Source organism: Sapajus apella, unplaced genomic scaffold (genome assembly GCF_009761245.1).
Source record: "Sapajus apella isolate SASKATOON/1434 unplaced genomic scaffold, GSC_monkey_1.0 scaffold23, whole genome shotgun sequence".
NCBI lineage: Eukaryota > Metazoa > Chordata > Mammalia > Primates > Cebidae > Sapajus > Sapajus apella.
Window position 1 is genome coordinate 4,733,891 of NW_022436963.1, and position 16,894 is coordinate 4,750,784.

At 55.5% G+C, this 16,894-nt stretch overlaps 1 protein-coding gene, 1 long non-coding RNA gene and 1 pseudogene across 2 annotated transcripts in view; all 3 read right to left on the reverse strand.

Moving 5' to 3' along the window:
- Window positions 1-887: 887 nt before the first annotated feature.
- Window positions 888-16,894, reverse strand: part of TKT (transketolase) — a 28,848-nt gene continuing 12,841 nt past the window's right edge. Inside the window, exons 4-14 of the mRNA XM_032290208.1 lie at window positions 15,735-15,832; window positions 10,336-10,527; window positions 8,178-8,296; window positions 6,526-6,719; window positions 5,619-5,783; window positions 4,457-4,613; window positions 4,191-4,321; window positions 3,483-3,566; window positions 3,263-3,356; window positions 1,995-2,117; window positions 888-1,171 (exon numbers count right to left, since the gene is read on the reverse strand). Coding sequence (XP_032146099.1) covers window positions 996-1,171; window positions 1,995-2,117; window positions 3,263-3,356; window positions 3,483-3,566; window positions 4,191-4,321; window positions 4,457-4,613; window positions 5,619-5,783; window positions 6,526-6,719; window positions 8,178-8,296; window positions 10,336-10,527; window positions 15,735-15,832 — 1,533 coding nt within the window. The 3' untranslated portion in view covers window positions 888-995. The remainder of the gene's footprint in view (window positions 1,172-1,994; window positions 2,118-3,262; window positions 3,357-3,482; window positions 3,567-4,190; window positions 4,322-4,456; window positions 4,614-5,618; window positions 5,784-6,525; window positions 6,720-8,177; window positions 8,297-10,335; window positions 10,528-15,734; window positions 15,833-16,894) is intronic.
- On the reverse strand, window positions 16,615-16,786 carry LOC116559628 (annotated as a pseudogene).
- Window positions 16,638-16,894, reverse strand: part of LOC116559414 — a 564-nt gene continuing 307 nt past the window's right edge. The window contains exon 2 of the long non-coding RNA XR_004272448.1: window positions 16,638-16,845. This is a non-coding gene — a long non-coding RNA (uncharacterized LOC116559414). The remainder of the gene's footprint in view (window positions 16,846-16,894) is intronic.

Here is a 16,894-nt window from a genome sequence, read left to right on the forward strand (position 1 = left end):
TCCAGATTGTCAGGTGGACATGTTCACAAATGTGTTATCCTCCCAACAGCTCTGAGGCTTTCCTGGGGACCCCACCGGTGGCCAGGGCACCCAACCCTCCCTCTGCAGCACGAGTTTGTTCCTGACCAGTAAAAGATTCTGCACGTTGGCCTGATAAGCAACGCTGACTCCAGCTGAGCCTGAGCAGTGGGGGGAGAAATCCGCTGCGGTCAGCAGTGTGAGCAGTCCCCTAAGAGCAGCAGAGCAGGACGGGGCTGGAGCTGGGGCCTGCAGAATTGTGTGTGTGACATCAGAAGCTCCTGGGCCAGTTGTCACGTGGAGTCCCAGGCCCTAGTGGCAAGACCGAGAAATCTGTATTTTAACAAGTTGAGGGAGACAGTTCCACACTTGGGATTGAGGATGTGTAATGCCATCCTGAGGGTCCCTTTTGCCCCAGGATGAAGGCTACCCTGTCTCTGCTTCTCTGAGATGCCTGGCTAAGAGGGTATGACAAGGATGGGGGACAATGAGCAAGTGAACCTCCCCACCCCAGGAGACCGGACTGCAAGGCTGTGGGGCCGTGGGGGAGGTGGGGCAGCCCTGAGAGCACCTGGTCAGCTTCCAGACCCAGGCAATTCCCCAGCCCCTTAGCGCCAGGCTGCCTGAGGCCAAGGTGAGGGATGTGGGCCTCAGCCGCTCAGCCAGAAGGCAGGTCGCAGTCAAATGTCACCCTGGAAGGGCAGTGGCAGCTCTGAAGGTTGAGGGCATTTGCAGGTGATTCCAAGGGGACTTGGGACACCCAGGTCCTGACCCAGAGCCAAGGACACCAGCCTCCCTAGTGCGCCTTCCACCCTTCTTCCCCAGAATCAACCCTGGCTGCAAACACAAAGAAAACATTTCCAGGCCAATTCATTTTTCTCAAAACATATATTTACCCCTCCTCTCAGTACATCTTTAAGCACCTTTCCCAGAATCTCAGGAATGTGTAGACCCCCGCCCCACACCTCACTCCCACCCTAGGCCTTGGCAACGAGGCCCCTCACAGCTTGTGCAATGGCGTCCTTGTCAATACCGAACATCTTCAGCAGCTCAGCCGGCTTCCCACTTCTTGGTACCCGGTCAACTGCCAGGCGGGTGACAGTGATGCCAGGCTCGCCCACTACTGCAGTGGACACAGCCTCACCAATGCCACCTAGAAATGAAAGGACGGGAGTGGGAAGGTGAGGCCTCAGGGTGAGCAGTGACCGGCCTAGCCCTCCTTCAGCCTTACCAGGGATGGCAGAGGCTGCACACCACCGCCTTTCTCCACCCGCAAAACAGCAGCCGCCAGCCCACCCCACAACTCATTGTTTTTATTATTTTAAAGAGACAGGTTTCGTCTTGTTGCCCAGGCTGGTGTCCAGCTCCTGAACTCAAGCAATCTGGCGCCCTTGGCCTCCTGAGGTGCTGGGACCGCAGGCATGAGCCACCACCCCCGGCCCAGAGCTGGTTATTGTTATAAGCCCAAATGTGGCCACTAAATATGTTTTTGTTTCAAACACTGTCCTCTGGGGAGCCACCATCCATAGTCCGATATCTACATTTGACCCCGGAGTCAAGGCCCATCTCTCCCACTGGGGCCTCCTCTTTGGAGGGGCTAGTGTGTACTTGTGGAGCCTGCTGTGTGAAGGACTCACAAATACCAGATATTCCACATTGCTTTCCAAGCTACACCACAGCTTCAACCCTACACTACCTCAGGGACACCGCCATCCACCATTTAGCAGCGAGGCTGGAATCCTCACCAGCTTCCTGGGCAGCAGGGTCTCCACAGAGCCTGTCAGCAGCTGTGAGTTAGCTGGTCCCCAGGCTAAGCCTGAGGTCTGTTAAGTGGCCACGTCCCAGCAGCTCGAGGGACAGCTCTGGGTGTTCTGGGCCACAGCTGCCCTCCTGGGGCTCAGACAGAAGAGGTACGTCTGGCCCTTGGGCTCCCTGGCCCTGCCCCTTGCCCAGCCCGCCTGCCCCAGGCCCCTTACCTTCGTAATAGTGGTCCTCCACGGTGAGGATCCTGCCCTTGGTGGCACGAGCGCTGTCGAGAATGAGTTTTCTGTCCAGGGGCTTGATGGTGAAGGGGTCCAGCACACGGATGTTGATCTTTTCTGTGAGGGAGACACACGGCATGGCTGAGGAGAGGGCTGGGCACCACCATCTGCCCTGGCGGTGCAGGCTGCGTGTGGCTAACAGCTCAGCCTGCGGGCCTGTCTCTGTCCCAGTGACAACCACTTGCCACCTCATTCCCATGACTGAGCTCATGCCTGCCGACCCCTTGCACTGGGGCATCTGGGCCAGCTGTGTTGCTGTTCTCCAAGAACCCCGAGTGGAACGTGCAGGCCCTGAGCGCCTTCCTTCATGCTCCCACGCCCTTGAAGACAAAGGGAATGCAAAAGGAAACATTCCAGGTGTCTGACCTGAGAGAAGGTGAGGGTTGATGTGGTGGCGTGGGGGAGCTGCAGCCAGCAGAGTCAGGCCAGGTGTGGCCCCAGAAGCAGAACCACCTTCTCAGGACAAACCCAGGCCTGTCAGGCCCTGCTTAAAGCTCACCCCGCTGGGTCTCCCCTGCCTGGGGCTGGGCTCCCTGGCTCCTCCAGCCCCATCTTGCTCCTGCCTGGCCCGGCTCTGGCCTCCCTCTCTCCTCTCTGCTAATCAATTCCTACTCACTCTCAGGCCACTTCTGGAAGATGCCACACCTGCCTTCTCTTTTGTGCTAAAACGTAGTGTCTGTTGTGTGATTCCATCGCAGGAGAAGCCAGTGCCTGTCTGCCCTACAATACCACTAGCTAACACTGTGAGCTCGCAGTATTAATGACAGAACACCAAGTCACATGCAGGTAACCCTCAGGACAGCCTTGCGGGGAAGGGGCCGTATCTCCATTTTACAGACGGGTAAACAGGCGTGGTGAGGGGGAATAACTTGCTCCCTTAACTAGGGCCTGGCTGAGTGAGTCCAGCCCTGCTGGCAGGCTCCAGGCCACTGATCTGACCATCATGCTGGGGGTCTCAACTTCAGAGTCATGGGGGAGGAGGGTGGGCACTGCAGCCCCAGGACTTGGCATCGTGCCAGAAAGAACAAGCGCTCCAAGGGTGGCTTTAATTGCCATCATTATTTAATTAGATGAAATTCTTTCTCTTTAGCTGTGAGCTCTTCAAAAAGAAAGAAAGAAAAAGAAAAGAGGCAAGAAAGAACCCTAAGACGTAGCATGCAGTGGGCACTCAACTGATGCCTTCGGAGGCCCCTTCTCCTTACCTTTCTTCAGCAGCTCAGCAGCGGCCAAGGCCTCATGCAAGGTCACCCCAGCCCCGATCACGGTCACCTGGTCATCCTTGCTCTTCAGGACCACCTGGGGGTGAGACAGAGAGCAAGTAGGGCTTAGGGCCTGGGGGCAGGGTGGGCCCCTACTGCTGGGAGTCATAGCAGGGAGGGTCCAGGCAGTTCTGTGGGCTCCTGGGGTGTACAAGACACTGACCTTGGCTTGTCCGACCTGGAAGTCCTCACTGTTGTTATAGATGATGGCGTTTTCCGGGCGGCTGGTCCGGATGAAGCAGATACCCTAGGACCAAAACAGAAGCTAAGGATCCAGGAGGTAGCACACCCAACCTTGGAGACGAGGCTTTCCAGAGGCCATCCCTTCTCACGGGATTGTTTGTCACCGCGTCCTGGCTACTCCAGCAGGGAAAAAGGCCTTGCCCTCTGCCACTCGCACTCCCCTGGACATTCTGAGAACTGCCCGCCACCTTGCAGCCCAGACTGAAGGCAGCTTTCCACCAGGTAGACTGGCTGCAGGTGGGCTTCTCCCAGAGTGCAGCAGGCAGAGGGGCAGGAAGCACTGTGCTCTGTGGAGTGCAGCTCCAGGCCTGGACCACATGGCTCAGCTCATCCTTGCCTGTCTTGGAGAACCCGACTCAGGAGGGTGGACAGGTGTCAACTGCGGGACTGGCCAGGGCTGCAGAATTCTCCGCACAAATAGACTGCGGCGATCGGTTGGCAATGTCTGCCATGGGGCAGTAAGTGGGGCACGTTTTGTTTTTTCTTGTCTAACTTCCGCAAGCTACACAAACACCAGGGGCAAGGTCAGGAAACACCCCCTGGGACAGCGAGTGACCAGCTCCGGCCTCCTCCTCTGTCTGCCTCAGGAATCGACAGCTGCCCGTGGGAGAACAGCCGTGAGACCTACCTTTGTGTTGGCGGCTAGCTCCACCGCCTTCTCTGTAGCAACACCATCACTTGGGTAAAAGACAGTGGACATGGGGACTGACCGAAACATGGCCAGATCTTCCAGGGCCATCTGGGAGGGCCCGTCTTCCCCTGGGGTGTGGGGAAGGATATGCAGAAATAAGAACCCCCTCGTCCATGGGCTGGAATCCTGGCCCAGCTCCCTCCCATGCCTCCAGGAGCAAAACTCAAGGGATCTCCAGGTGTGAATACCCTGGCTAAGCTCACCGATGGAAACGCCGCAGTGGGAGCCGCAGAGGTTGATGTTGCTCTCGGAGATGGCAGCCATGCGAATCTGGTCGAAGGCTCGAGTGAAGAACGCTGCAAAGGTGCTGCAGAAGGGCACCGTCCTGCTGCGGGTGGCACAGCCTACCGCGATGCTCACCTGGGGGCAGGTGGGGCAGGGTCAGCCCAAAGGGGCAGGCCTGGGAGGCCATCCCCTTTGGATGAGGGTGGTTGGGGAGCCTGGGACCCCTTTCTTGGAGAAGGCCACAGTTTGTGTATAGATTGTCCATCCTTTCTGGGGTTCTGAATATGTCCACCACCATCTTCTGCAGAGACAGGTCCTCCCAGCCCCTCCCTGGGGTCTGAGGGCAGTAGCTTCATGCCTGCTGAGGCTTCAGGCCCCAAATTCCTCATCCCAAAGCAGCACTGAGTGCAGTCATCAGTTCCAAACAGCTGCCCACAAGGCTCCAAAATCTGCCAGCCAACATGAGGCCTCTTTCCTCAGCACCTGAGGCCTCCCCAGTCCCACACCCTGCAGAGCAGTCTCTGGAAACCACAGAGATAATTTCAGGTCCAGTTGGAAAACTTCTGAAGATGTGAGTGCCCTCCAGAGAGAGGAAGCTCCCTGTCCCTAGGGGCCTGCAAGCCAGGCTGGGCTCCTAGACTACCAGGAGGGGATATTTTGAAAAAAAATGAACAAAACATTGTTCCTTACTTCACAACCTCAGTTCCTGACAAGGGGCTGCTTCCCCAGCTGGGTACATGTCAGGGGCCCAGAGTTCCCTCATCTCTGCATCCCTCAGGGTGGCAGGACCCAGAGCCGTGTGCATTATAGGTGCTCAGCTGACTCTGGCTGCTAAACCCATCACGACCCTGCCTACTGGCCAGGCCTGCCCTCCACCTGGAAGAGACCCCATTCACCACCAGGTCTGGCCTGCACGTGCTCCTCCTGGGAGCACCTGCAGTCCCATTCAGCTCCCCCATGTGCACACCCGTCCAGGACATTTGCACCTGGGCAGAACCTCCCAAACTGTGGCTACTCAAGGTCAGGGGTTAACGCTGGGTCCTGGCTTTTCTTACGGCTTCCCTGGTCTGGCCCACAGCAGGCACCTGGTTCTGGCAACGTGGCTGTCCCATACCCCTGCCAGCCCACCCCAGCACCCACCATGTTCTGCTCGGCAATGTAGCACTCAATGAAGCGGTCCGGGTGCTCCTTTTTGAAGAGCTCCGAGAAGGTGGAATTTTTGGTGTCCCCATCCAGGGCGATGATGCGGTCGCTGGCATGGCCCAGCTTGGCCAATGCCTGTCCGTAGGCCTTGCGGGTGGCTATCTGCAGGGAAGAGTGGGAAGGCTCTGGACCCCTCTCAGGATGTGTACACAGCTGCAGCCTGGAGCCCTGCCTGCCTCCGGAGCCACAGCTTTTAGAGAAGGATTAAAACAGAGCCAAAAATGGGAGCCCAAGAGCACAAGGTCCTGTGGAGACTTTTAACTGCTGTAAGGTTGCCAACGACTAGTCAATGTCTTGGGAGCCCCTGAAGCGCCCCCCCCCCAGCCCAGCTGTGGAAGGTATAAGCTGCAGAAGACACCCACCAGCCCCAACATCCCCACCTGCTGTGCCAGGTCTATGAGCCTATCCCACTTTGCATGGGAACACAGAGGCTTGGGAGTCAAAGCCAGGAGCAGGCTGCATAAATGGGTTCCCTTGGGACAGGGACCCAGAGCAGAACAGCCCTGCCCAGCCTTTCCCAGGACATGTGGGGGTCCTGAGCTGAGGCCAAGGGTCCCTCGTGGACCAAGACGCAAGGACTTGGGAGTGAGTCCTCGGCTTTGATCCCAGCTCTTTCGGTAGCTTGCTAAGTGACCGTGGGCCCCTTGCCCTCTCTGAGCCTCTGCAGGTCAACTCCAGAGCTGTCTGTCCCACTAAGGGAAGTGACAGGAACAACACCTCAGGGATCACTCCTCGCCCTAAACGAATCGCTCTCCTCCCTTTCCCAGCCCTCCGGAGGGCATATCTGGGCCACAGCCTTGGGGAACCTGAGAACTACGGGTCCGGAGGAGGCCCCACTTTGTACCTTGTCCCCAACTTTGTAGCTGGGCGGGCTGGGCATGTGGATGTTAGCAATGTCCACTGAGGGGGCGTCCTCCTGCGGGGGCGTTGCCAGGATCTTCTTTTTGCTCTGGATCTGGCTGTAGATCTCCTGGATGACCTGATCAGCCATGTTTTTGGGGAGGGGCTTCCCATGCCAAGACTCCTTATCTTCTACCCCTGCAGGCCCAACACAAGAGGACAGAGGAAGGGGTAAGACAGAAGTTCCTAGAGGGCCGGAGGCTGCCCCAGGAGCCTGGCCCCCCACCTGCCGAGGGCAAGGGAGGAATGGCGTCAACCCAGACAGGCAGAGCCCAGCGGTCACGGGGGCCAGGAAAGGAGGGTCACAGTGAACAGGATGGAGTCCTGGGTGCCCAGCACTCACTGTTTACTGCCTCGTCCTCCAGGGACTCACAGCCAACTGGGAAAGGAGGGGCCATGCGTGAGCAGGTGTGTGTTTCTGGGCCCACTGCCCCAACCCTTCACCAATGTGTCCCTTCTCTTCCTTCCCACACCACACCCATCAGAAGGGGAAGCCAAGGCCCAGAACAGGGTGTGTTCTGCCAGGGTCACTTGATGCATCTGTGAGCAGCAGAGGGTCTATAAGCACCCAGGCCTGCCAAGCCCTTGCTGTGTGGGGTCAGCAAGGCTGAATATCCCCCTCCCTGGATGTCACCTCAGTAGTCACTGGAGTCTGGCCAGAGCCAAGAACATACTGACCCTCCCAGGCAGCACCTGAGATTAGGAGGAGCTCCCCAGAAGCTGCAGGTGGTCCAGATCCTGCCCAGTATTATGAACACCTGAGGGCAGTGCCAGGCCGTAGCACCAAAGCCATGACAATACCCCAGAGCCCTTTCCTCAATATCCATCCCCTCCCAGACACCTCCCAGCACTGCCAAACCCGCCTCTCAGAACGTCCTTATATACCTGAGTCTACATGGGCAGGATGAGCCACAACCCCTAGGGGCAGGCAGGTGGGCAGTCAGGGGCATTTGGCAGGGAAGCCGACCCAGGCCCTGGAATCAGCCCCACCTCATGCCATAGACTTCCTCTATCCCCGGGCAAGAGGACACTTGTAGCCTCATTTTCCCATCTTTAAAATGGGTGAAGGCCATCCCAGGCCTAGGGATCTGGAGACCACACCTGGGTGCCAGGGAGTAGCTTACACCTGCCTCATTCTCTGGCCTGGGGCAGAAGCCCAAAGCTCTCGGCCCACACAGGCTTTGCTAAGTACCAGCCATTGCTTGAGTGCCCCATTCACCTCCTGGAGGGAGCAGGTCACTCCAGGCCCTGCACGGCTGTGTTGGCCCTTCAGCTGGGGCAGATGGCCAGAGCTGGCAGAGCACACAGAGCTGCAGCTCTGAAAGGTGCCAGCTAGGTGCCTTTCTCTCACCCACAGACCCTCCAAGTCCCTCCTCTCTTCCTGCCTGTACATCCCCTCCCCCCCCGGCAGAGTTCAAATCCTGGCTCAGCCATGGGGTCACTGAGTCATAGCGTCTCCCACTCCCCTTCCCTGGAGCCAAGTGTACTCAGTGAGCAGCAAGGGTTGGTGTTTCTCTGGACCTGAGGGTCAGAGCTATGTAGCCACAGGGCCCAGGCCAGGGGTGAAGGTGGGGAGGGTGGCTTATGCATACTGACCTGAGATCCCGCGGCCCTTGAAGGTCTTGGCAATGATGGCTGTTGGCTGGTGCTTGGCCTGGCCAAAGGCCTTGCATAGCTCCTCCACGCTGTGTCCATCCACGATGATGGCATGCCAACTGGGGACAAGGGGCAGAGAGCATGGGGCAATGCCCAGGGGCCACAGCACCAAGGAACCTCCCAGGGAAAGGTCTGACTTGTCACCTGGGGGTCTGCCCAGACTCCACCCCACAGCTGCAGCCTGAGCTGGAGTCGTAGAAAGTGTGCAACATTCCTGCTTCCAGTTTGGTTTTTTTTAAATCCTTTTCTTTTTCACATTATTTTACTTCCTTTTCTTTGCCTCTGAACAGGTTTTCCTCCTCTTCCTAAGTAATCCAGAGCTCAGTTCCTTTATTGTTTCTTTCTTTCCTGATCTGCTCATTTCCTACTGAAAGCTGTTCTGGGGTCAGCGCACTGGGTTTGGAATCTGTTTGTTATTAGATTCTTGAAGAATTTTTTGGCCCAATTTTTATTCAGGGAACACGTCCGATCACTCCACAGATGCTGGATATGGTGCTGGAAACTTTTATGAAATGAACCATGTTGTCAAATATACAGGAAGGAGCTGGGGCAGAGCAGCCTTTCTCTTGAAAAGGAGTCCTTTTGGGGACTCTTTCTGCCATAATAAAAATTGCACCGCTCAAACTGAGTCTTCCCTCTGTGCAGGCGCCATGCCAAGCACTACCCATATAAGCCCGTTGAAGCCTCACCGCGCTGTGCCTGGTTGCTGAGTTGCCCCCCATTTTACAGACAAATCAACTGAGACCGAAGGTGGAGTAAGTAACATGCCCCACGCCACGAAGCAAGCTGGCGGTGGAGCCAGGACTTCAGGAATCTGGCTTGAGCCATGAGGTTATGGACACAGGTCCTGGGGGTGCTGCTGGGGTTTTACTCTGAGTCCCCAGATCGATGTGGCCTTGAGGATGCCTGTGGGGTGAGGACCTTGTGGCTCAGTCTCCTCGTCTGTCCAACAGAGGTGACTTCCCCCCGTTCCTCCTCTCCCTTTCTGAGGTCAGTCATCGGGGAACACAGGCCTGCGTCTGCTGTGCTACTGCAAGGTAACCCCAAGCGTCTTGTCATTCAGTGTAGTCACAGGCATGGGCTCATCTACAAAAGGCAGCCCTGGAGGCCAGACCTGAGGTCCCAAAGTCCTGCATTGCCCCTGCCCTGCTCCCTCCCCTCCACAGCCTCCTCAGCCAATGCTGGGTCCCTCTGTGGAGCAGCTTGTTTGGGGCCCTCGGTGGAGGCTTTGAGGTTGGCCCTCTGGCTGACACCCACGCAGACCCACCTCCCTACTTTGTGCCCTTTGACCCTGAATTCGTAATCAGTCAAGGTCCAAGGGGGGCATCTGGAAACCCTCTCTCCCATTTCACCAGGGGCCTGCTACTCTTCCCCAGGCTGGCTGGGGCTGGGCACAGGAGGTGGCCCCCAAAGAGACTGAAGTTCAAATCTCTCCATAGCTATATGTCCTTTAGCTTTAAGGAGCAAGCCCCCATCCCTCAAGAACTCTCCTCCCTCGGCCGCATGGTGGCTCATACCTATAATCCCAGCACTTTAGGAGGCCAAGTCAGGCAGATCACTTGAGGTCAGGAGTTCGAGACCAGCCTGGCCAACATGGTGAAACACCATCTCTACTAAAAATACAAAAATTAGCTGGGTGTGGTGGTGCGCACCTGTAATCCCAGCTACTTGGGAGGCTGAGGCAGGAGAATCGCTTGAACCTTAAAGGCAGAGGTTGCAGTCAGCCAAGATCATGCCACTGCATTTCAGCCTGGGTAACAGAGCGAGACTCTATCTCCAAAAAAGAAAAAAAAAAAAAACCTCCCTCAAGAACAAAGTGAGCCTATGTAAGATGATGTGTGGAAGCTCTGAGAACCACCATGCCACAACCACAAAAACAAGGAAACTCACTTAAAACTGGGCCTGGCCCACAAATCCGTGGTGCTGGCCTGAGCTGCTAAGTCCAAATGCCTAGAGTTTGAAATTGTGAGTCAAATGCTAAAGAAAGGGACCTGTAGATGGGGCTTAAGATCCCAGCTTCAGCTCCTGCACCACAGAGCTGCGATCACAGACCACTCTCCATGCTGTGGCCATGCTCAGGCCACAGCCTCATGCATACCCGAAGGCCTCGCACCGCTTCTGGTAGATGTCCATCTGGTGCTGCAGCGGGGCCGGGTCGCTCTGGCCCAGGCGATTGATGTCAAGAATGGCCACGAGGTTGTCCAGTTTGTAGAAGCTGGCGAAGGCCATGGCCTCCCACACAGAGCCCTCTGACAGCTCCCCGTCTCCCAGCACGCAATAGACTCGGTAGCTGTGAACAGACAGTGAGTCAGGCTGGTCCCTCTCACCTGGACCCAGCTGGCTCCTGGCACCACCCCTCCAAGGGGCCTGCAGATGGATTATGGCATCTCCATAAAGCAGAACATTGCATGATCATTAAACCAGCTCTCAGCCCAGGACCCAGCCCCCACCCTTCCAAGGAGCCTGTGCTCTGGGTAAAGGAGCAGCCGTGTGTGGCTTTGCAGAACAGACGGTATTTACACTCAAAGCGCAACAGTGTCACCAGGTCCCTGCAGCCCACCCCAAGCCACAGCCCAAGAGAAGATGGCCATGAAGAAAGCCATCAGGAGCTCAGAAAGAAGGACTGATTGTTAAGAAACAGAAGTCTAGGACAACAGGGATCTGGCTGATAAGATCTAGAAAAATGGGGGTTGCTGGAGCAAGAGGAAAGTGAGGAAGAGTGGGTGGACGGGCTTGAGACACCTGATGCAGGGGACGGACCCCACTGTGAACCAGAGGTTGGAGGAAGCCCTGGGACAGCTGGGTGGGCCAGTGGGAAAAAAGGAACCTTGGGAACCAAGCTCTGCTTCTGCTTGGAGGAGGGAGCTGGGCCAGGGAGGGCTGAGGCACTCCAGGCAACACCCCAGAGCAAGAGGGCTCAGGTGGAGGACGGAGCATGGCGGGCCCTTGACCCCAAGATTGAGGCTGGCCCTGGCCCTTTTTCTACCCTAGGGGCCTTCTCCCCTCAACACAGGCAACCGTGATCTTTTCAAGACAGTGAGACATGTTAAAAAGATCACCGGCTGAGTGTGGTGGCTCACACCTGTACTCCCAGCATGTTGGGGGCTGAAGCAGGCAGATCACTTGAGGTCAAGAGTTTGAGATCAGCTTGGCCAACATGGTAAAACCTCGTCTCTACTAAAAATACAAAAAAAATCAGCCAGGCGTGGTGGCAGGCACCTGTAATCCCAGCTACTCGGGAGGCTGAGGCAGGAGAATCACTTGAACCTAGGAGGCAGAGGTTGCAGTGAGCTGAGATCATGCCACTGCACTCTAGCCTGGGTGACAGAACAAGACCCTGTCTCAAAAAAAAAAAAGCATTGAACTCAGGATAAATTACCCAGCAAACAGAACCACAGAACATTCCCTCGCCCCAGGGGAGGGGTGGACGAGGGGGTGAGGCTAGAATAAGGGAGACCAGTTCAGGGACTCTGAGCCCAGCCTGGGAGACGTGAGGGGATGGGGGTGGCAGAGGGATGACATCAACTGACACAGGACTTGTCTGAAGGTCACGCTGTCAGGAAGTTGCTGAGCCAGGATGCAAATGCAGGCCTGACTGCAGCCAGACTGTCCGCTCCTTTCAGTGCAGGCCTGCACATAGGGTGAGGAATGGTGGGACCTGGGCACCTCCCCTTACCCTGCCCAGTGTCTAGCTGTGTGGCCCCAGGAAATGAGGCTGGTGTCTGGTTGGGCTCAGAGGGGACACAGCTGCCCTCCTGCTCCTGCAGGAAAAGGCCCTCAACCCGGCTGCAGGCTCAGCAGTTCAAGCCTCCAGGCCTCCCTGCTGCAGGGCCAAGGCAGGGCCAGTAGGAAGAGGTTGGGCCAGCCAGTCCCAGAAGCGGTCAGCATGACTCAGCACTTCCACATGCCAGCAGGTTGGGAGCGCTCCCTGCAGCCTCCCCTGCCTCAAGCTACTCTTCTGTGGCCTCCACCAGGCCAGGCCAGGCCAGGCCTCTGGTTCCATGGCCAAAAGGACAAAGCCTCAGGCCCACACTTCAGAGGCCCTATTCTGTCCCAGCCTCGCCTCCTCTTTCCCCTATGGGTTTTGAGGGGGCCAAGACCCTGGAGGGGCTCCAGTCTGGCACAGCAGCTCCAGAAAGGGGCCACATGATGGGGCTGAACCAGAGAGGCCTGTAGGGAACTCAACTTCCCAGAAAGGGATTCCAGGGGAGCCAACTGGCTGCCACCCCAAGCCCACACCCACTTCCAGGGAAGCCAAACTGAGGTTAGCACGGGAGGCCCAGCACAGCTTTGGGCTTTAAGACTAGGCACAAGGCTAAGCCCTACAGGGCCAACAGGCTCAGGTCAGAGGAGGCTCTAAGGTCCCGAGGAGAATCCAAGGAAGGGGTTGTGGACAGGAAAGGGGGCCTACAGGAGCCTAGGCTAATCTTGAGGCTTGGTATCGCCTGAGCTGTTAGAGTTAGGGGTAGAGGGCTGCAAACATCCAGATATGAACTAACATAAAGAGAGGGAAACCTAAACAGTAGGTCAACATTTGTTGCAGAAGGATTTGGAAACTACCTTCCATGTCCAACAACAGAGCTGGCTAGATAGATTATAGCATCTCCATAAAACAGAACTTTACATGATCATTAAACCAGCTCTCAGTCTGGGTGAGGTGGCTCACGCCTGTAATCCCAACACTGTGGGAGGCTGAAGCAGGTGGATCAGCTGACCTCAGGAATTTGAGACCAGCCTGGCCATCATGGTGAAACCCCATCTCTACTAAACATATAAAAATTAGCCAGGTGTGGTGGTGCATGCCTGTAATCCCAGCTACTCTGGAGGCTGAGGCAGGAGAATTGCTTGAACCCAGGAGGTAGAGGTTGCAGTGAGCCGAGATTGCACCACTGTACTCCAGCCTGGGCAACAGAGCAAGACTGCATCTCAAAAAGAAAAGAAGAAGAAGAAAAAAAATCAGCTCTCCACAGTTAATGTCATGAGAAAATGCTCATAATAGAAGGCTTTTGGTTTAAAGTGTAATATTTGGTTATATATATATATATATATATATATACACACACATACACACACACACACACACACATACACTGGGATTACAAATTTGTAAGCTTTTTCCTTGATAACATGGACAAAATACATCAGATTTAAGTCGGAGGTGGCAGGCAGTGTGTTAAGAATACAGAAAACCTTCATTTCTTAATATCATTCTGTATTTTTTAAACAGGAGGGCGGGGAGAAACAGTGAGCAGAGGCCAATCTGCTCTATAAAGACGCTACCTCTGGGTGCCTGGCCTGGCATGATAATCCTGGGATGCCCTGGCTCCTCCCCCAGGTACAGTCGGAGGGCCTAGGCTCCAGCCAACCCTGGCCCAGAGACACCTGGGCTTCTGGGAACCCAGCTAAACTCCTTCTCCCTACACTGACTTGTTCCATTATGTAAGGGTCAGGAAATGTCCCTTCACAGGGAATTATTTCCAGCAACTGTAGGAAATAATTAACTCACATCTCTGGTTCTCTGCCAAATACAGTGCTCTCAAACATGCATCCCATTCTTTGTGTCTCTCTCCCTCTTTACCTCATGGTGAATCACTTCTGGCTATAGCTGAGCCTGCCCCAAGGCTCAGCCAGGGACTGTAAGCAAACCCTCGTCAGTGACACCGGCCAGAGGGGGCCTGGAAGGGACTGTGAGGCTTCCTTGGAGAGCCAGTCCTGGAGAAGGGCCTGCACACAGAAGGTGCTCCCTGCAGACTCCTGTCCTTCAAGGACTCATAGTCATCCTGAACCCCACTTGCCTGCCAGCCCCACAACAGCCCCGGCATGGTGCTTCTACTGCAGGGTGGACGACAGGGCAGTGGAGATGGCACCGGCTGCAGAGCTGGGCCCTTCTCCCACCCTGCAGGCTGGCCCCGCTGGCCTTCCTCCTCCAGTAGGCTTCCCACCCACAGGGCTCCCCGAGTTCCTGTGCTGCCCTCAGCCTCTCCCAGAGCAGCCTAGGAATGTTGAATACGGACGCTGGGTACCTCCATCACTGACTGGATGGCCTAGGCCAGCATCTTGCCTTAGTTTCCTCACCTGTAAGACCAGTTATGGTTCTCACACCACTACCAACTCATGGGGCTTTTCAAGGTGGAAACCGATACAGCACATGCGCACTGAGCACAGGGCCTACCCCCCAAAGGGCAAAGGAATCCTTCTGATGAGTGACTGACGTGGTTTGGCTCTGGGTCCCCACCCAAATCTCATCTTGTAGCTCCCATAATTCCCACGAGTTGCGAAAGGAGCCCAGTGGGAGATAACTGAATCATGGGGATGGTTCTTTCCCATGTTGTTCTTGTGATGGTGAGTAAGTCTCACAAGATCTGATGGTTTTAAAAACGGGAATTTCCCTGCACAAGCTCTCTCTTTGCCTGCTGCCATCCATGTAAGATGTGACTTGCTCCTCATTGCCTTCCGCCATGATCATGAGGCCTCCCCAGCCACGGAGAATTTAACTCCATTAAACCTCTTTTTCTTCCCAGACTCAGGTATGCCTTTATCAGCAGTGTGAAAACTGACTAATACAATGATTATTCTTTTTAAAAAAATTATTTGTTTTTTAGAGGCAGAGTCTTGTTCTGTAGTCCAGGCTGGGGTACAGTGGCTCTATCATGGATTACTATAATCTTGAACCCCTGGGCTCAAGTGAGCCTCCCATGTAGCTGGGACTACAGGCGTGCACCACCATGCCTGGCTAAGTTTTGTATTTTTTGTAGAGTCCTGCTCTGTGGCCCAGGCTATTCTCAAATTCCTGGCCTCAAGCAATCCTTCCCTCAGACAGCCATTAATCTTATCAGTTTACAACCTCATCCCCGCAGGCCAAATCTGACCACAGCAGAAAAACCTATGGTTAGAACCTGCCTTCGGGGCCTTGAGGGGCTGCTCCTGCAAACCACCTGCTGGGTGCTGGAGCAGCACACCTTTCTGGTTAGGCCACTCTCTGAAGGCTCAATATCTCAAATGTTTGTTTCTTCCCTGCTGATAGGAGGTGGTCTACAGGTATCCCAGGACCCTCTAGAACCCACAACCCTCCCCTTTACCAAGATAAAGGCAAGTGGCTCAGGCCTGGGCTCCTGTTGCCTAGTCAGACAGGGGCCTGGGGGTGGGTCTTTCTGAGACTTCTGAGGTCTGGCCACAGGGCTGGAGGCAACACAGGAAGTCCTCAGCCTAAGCACTCTGGCAGAAGAGCATATGACTGGGAGCATACACTTTATGCAAACCTGGCCCTGCCAGTCACTGCTGAGGGACCCTGGGGCAGGTTCCTTAACTCCTGAATGTCTCCTCATTTGAGAAGGGCAGGTCATGGCACCAGCCATAGCGGGTGCTTAAAGAGCAAAAGAGGCCATGTGTATGTATTACTCTGCCCTAGCCAGGAAAGAGGAAGTACCTGGGGGGTAGCAGTGAAGGGTGGGGGTGGGTAGTAGGCGGGTGGGGAGTGGGCGAGAGTTGGTGTATTACCTGGCCTTGTCGAAGTATTTGCCAGTATAGGCCATCCCACATGCGGCCCCAAGGCCCTGCCCTAGGGAGCCAGTGGCTACATCGGTGAAAGCTTGTTTCTGTCATAACAGAAGGCCATAGTTAATCAGAGAGAAGAAGGGATTCTGGCCTCATCTGCCCGGGTAGCCACACTCCCACCCAGACCCAGAGAGCCGCTCCCCTGCAGAAGGTCAGGCCTCAGGGTGGCCTCTACCTAATGAACTAATTATAGCTGCAGGTTCAAATCCTAGCCCTGCCCACTAGCCAGCTATGTGGCCTCAGGCCTCAGGCGAGGGACTGAACTTCTCTGAGCCTCAGTTCCCACATCACCCACTTCACAAAGGGCTGGGAGAAAAAAATCATGAAAACATTGACACAGAACATTTGGCCTTTGCTGGGCGCAGTGGCTCACGCCTGTAATCCTAGCACTTTGGAAGGCCGAGGTGGGTGGATCACCCGAGGCCAGGAGTTCAAGACCAGCCTGGTCATAATGGTGAAACCCCATCTTTTTTAAAAAAAGAACATTTGTCCTTTGTAGGGACCCGGACCACAGTGACAGTTTTTGTGGTAATCTATGAAGTCTAAACATTAGCAGGGATGCCAGTTGGCACCCCAAGGAACAAACCAGGTCCCTTCCCCAGGACGTCGCCAAATCCTGCATCCAGCCTCTTATTGAGTCCCCTCGCTTCCCCAGCTGTGGCTACCTAGCCAGGGGGACCCAGCATACAAGGGAAGCTTGGAGAGAGGCCCTCCCTGAAGTCATCCCAGAGCACCCCTGGCTGAGACCTCAGAAGGCCTTCCCCTTTAGCACCAGTGTGGGGTGAATATGTGCCCCTAAAACACCTGCTACTTTCCTTCCTGGTCTTTTTTTTTTTTTTTTTTTTAATTTAAAAATCAGTAGCCGTAGAGACTGTCAAAAATTGCCAGTGCAGACTGTATTGCAAGTCGTTACGGCAGGGTATTGGGAAAAGTTTTAGCAATAATCACTCCTTGGATAAACCTCATTGGCTACAATACTGCCACTGCGCAAAGCTTCCTTCCTGGTCTTAACGCCCTCTTCTACATTTCAATACCTCTGGCTTCTCAGTGCGCACTGCCCCCCCCCCCCCCCCCCCCCCCCCCCCCCCCCCCCCCCCCCCCCC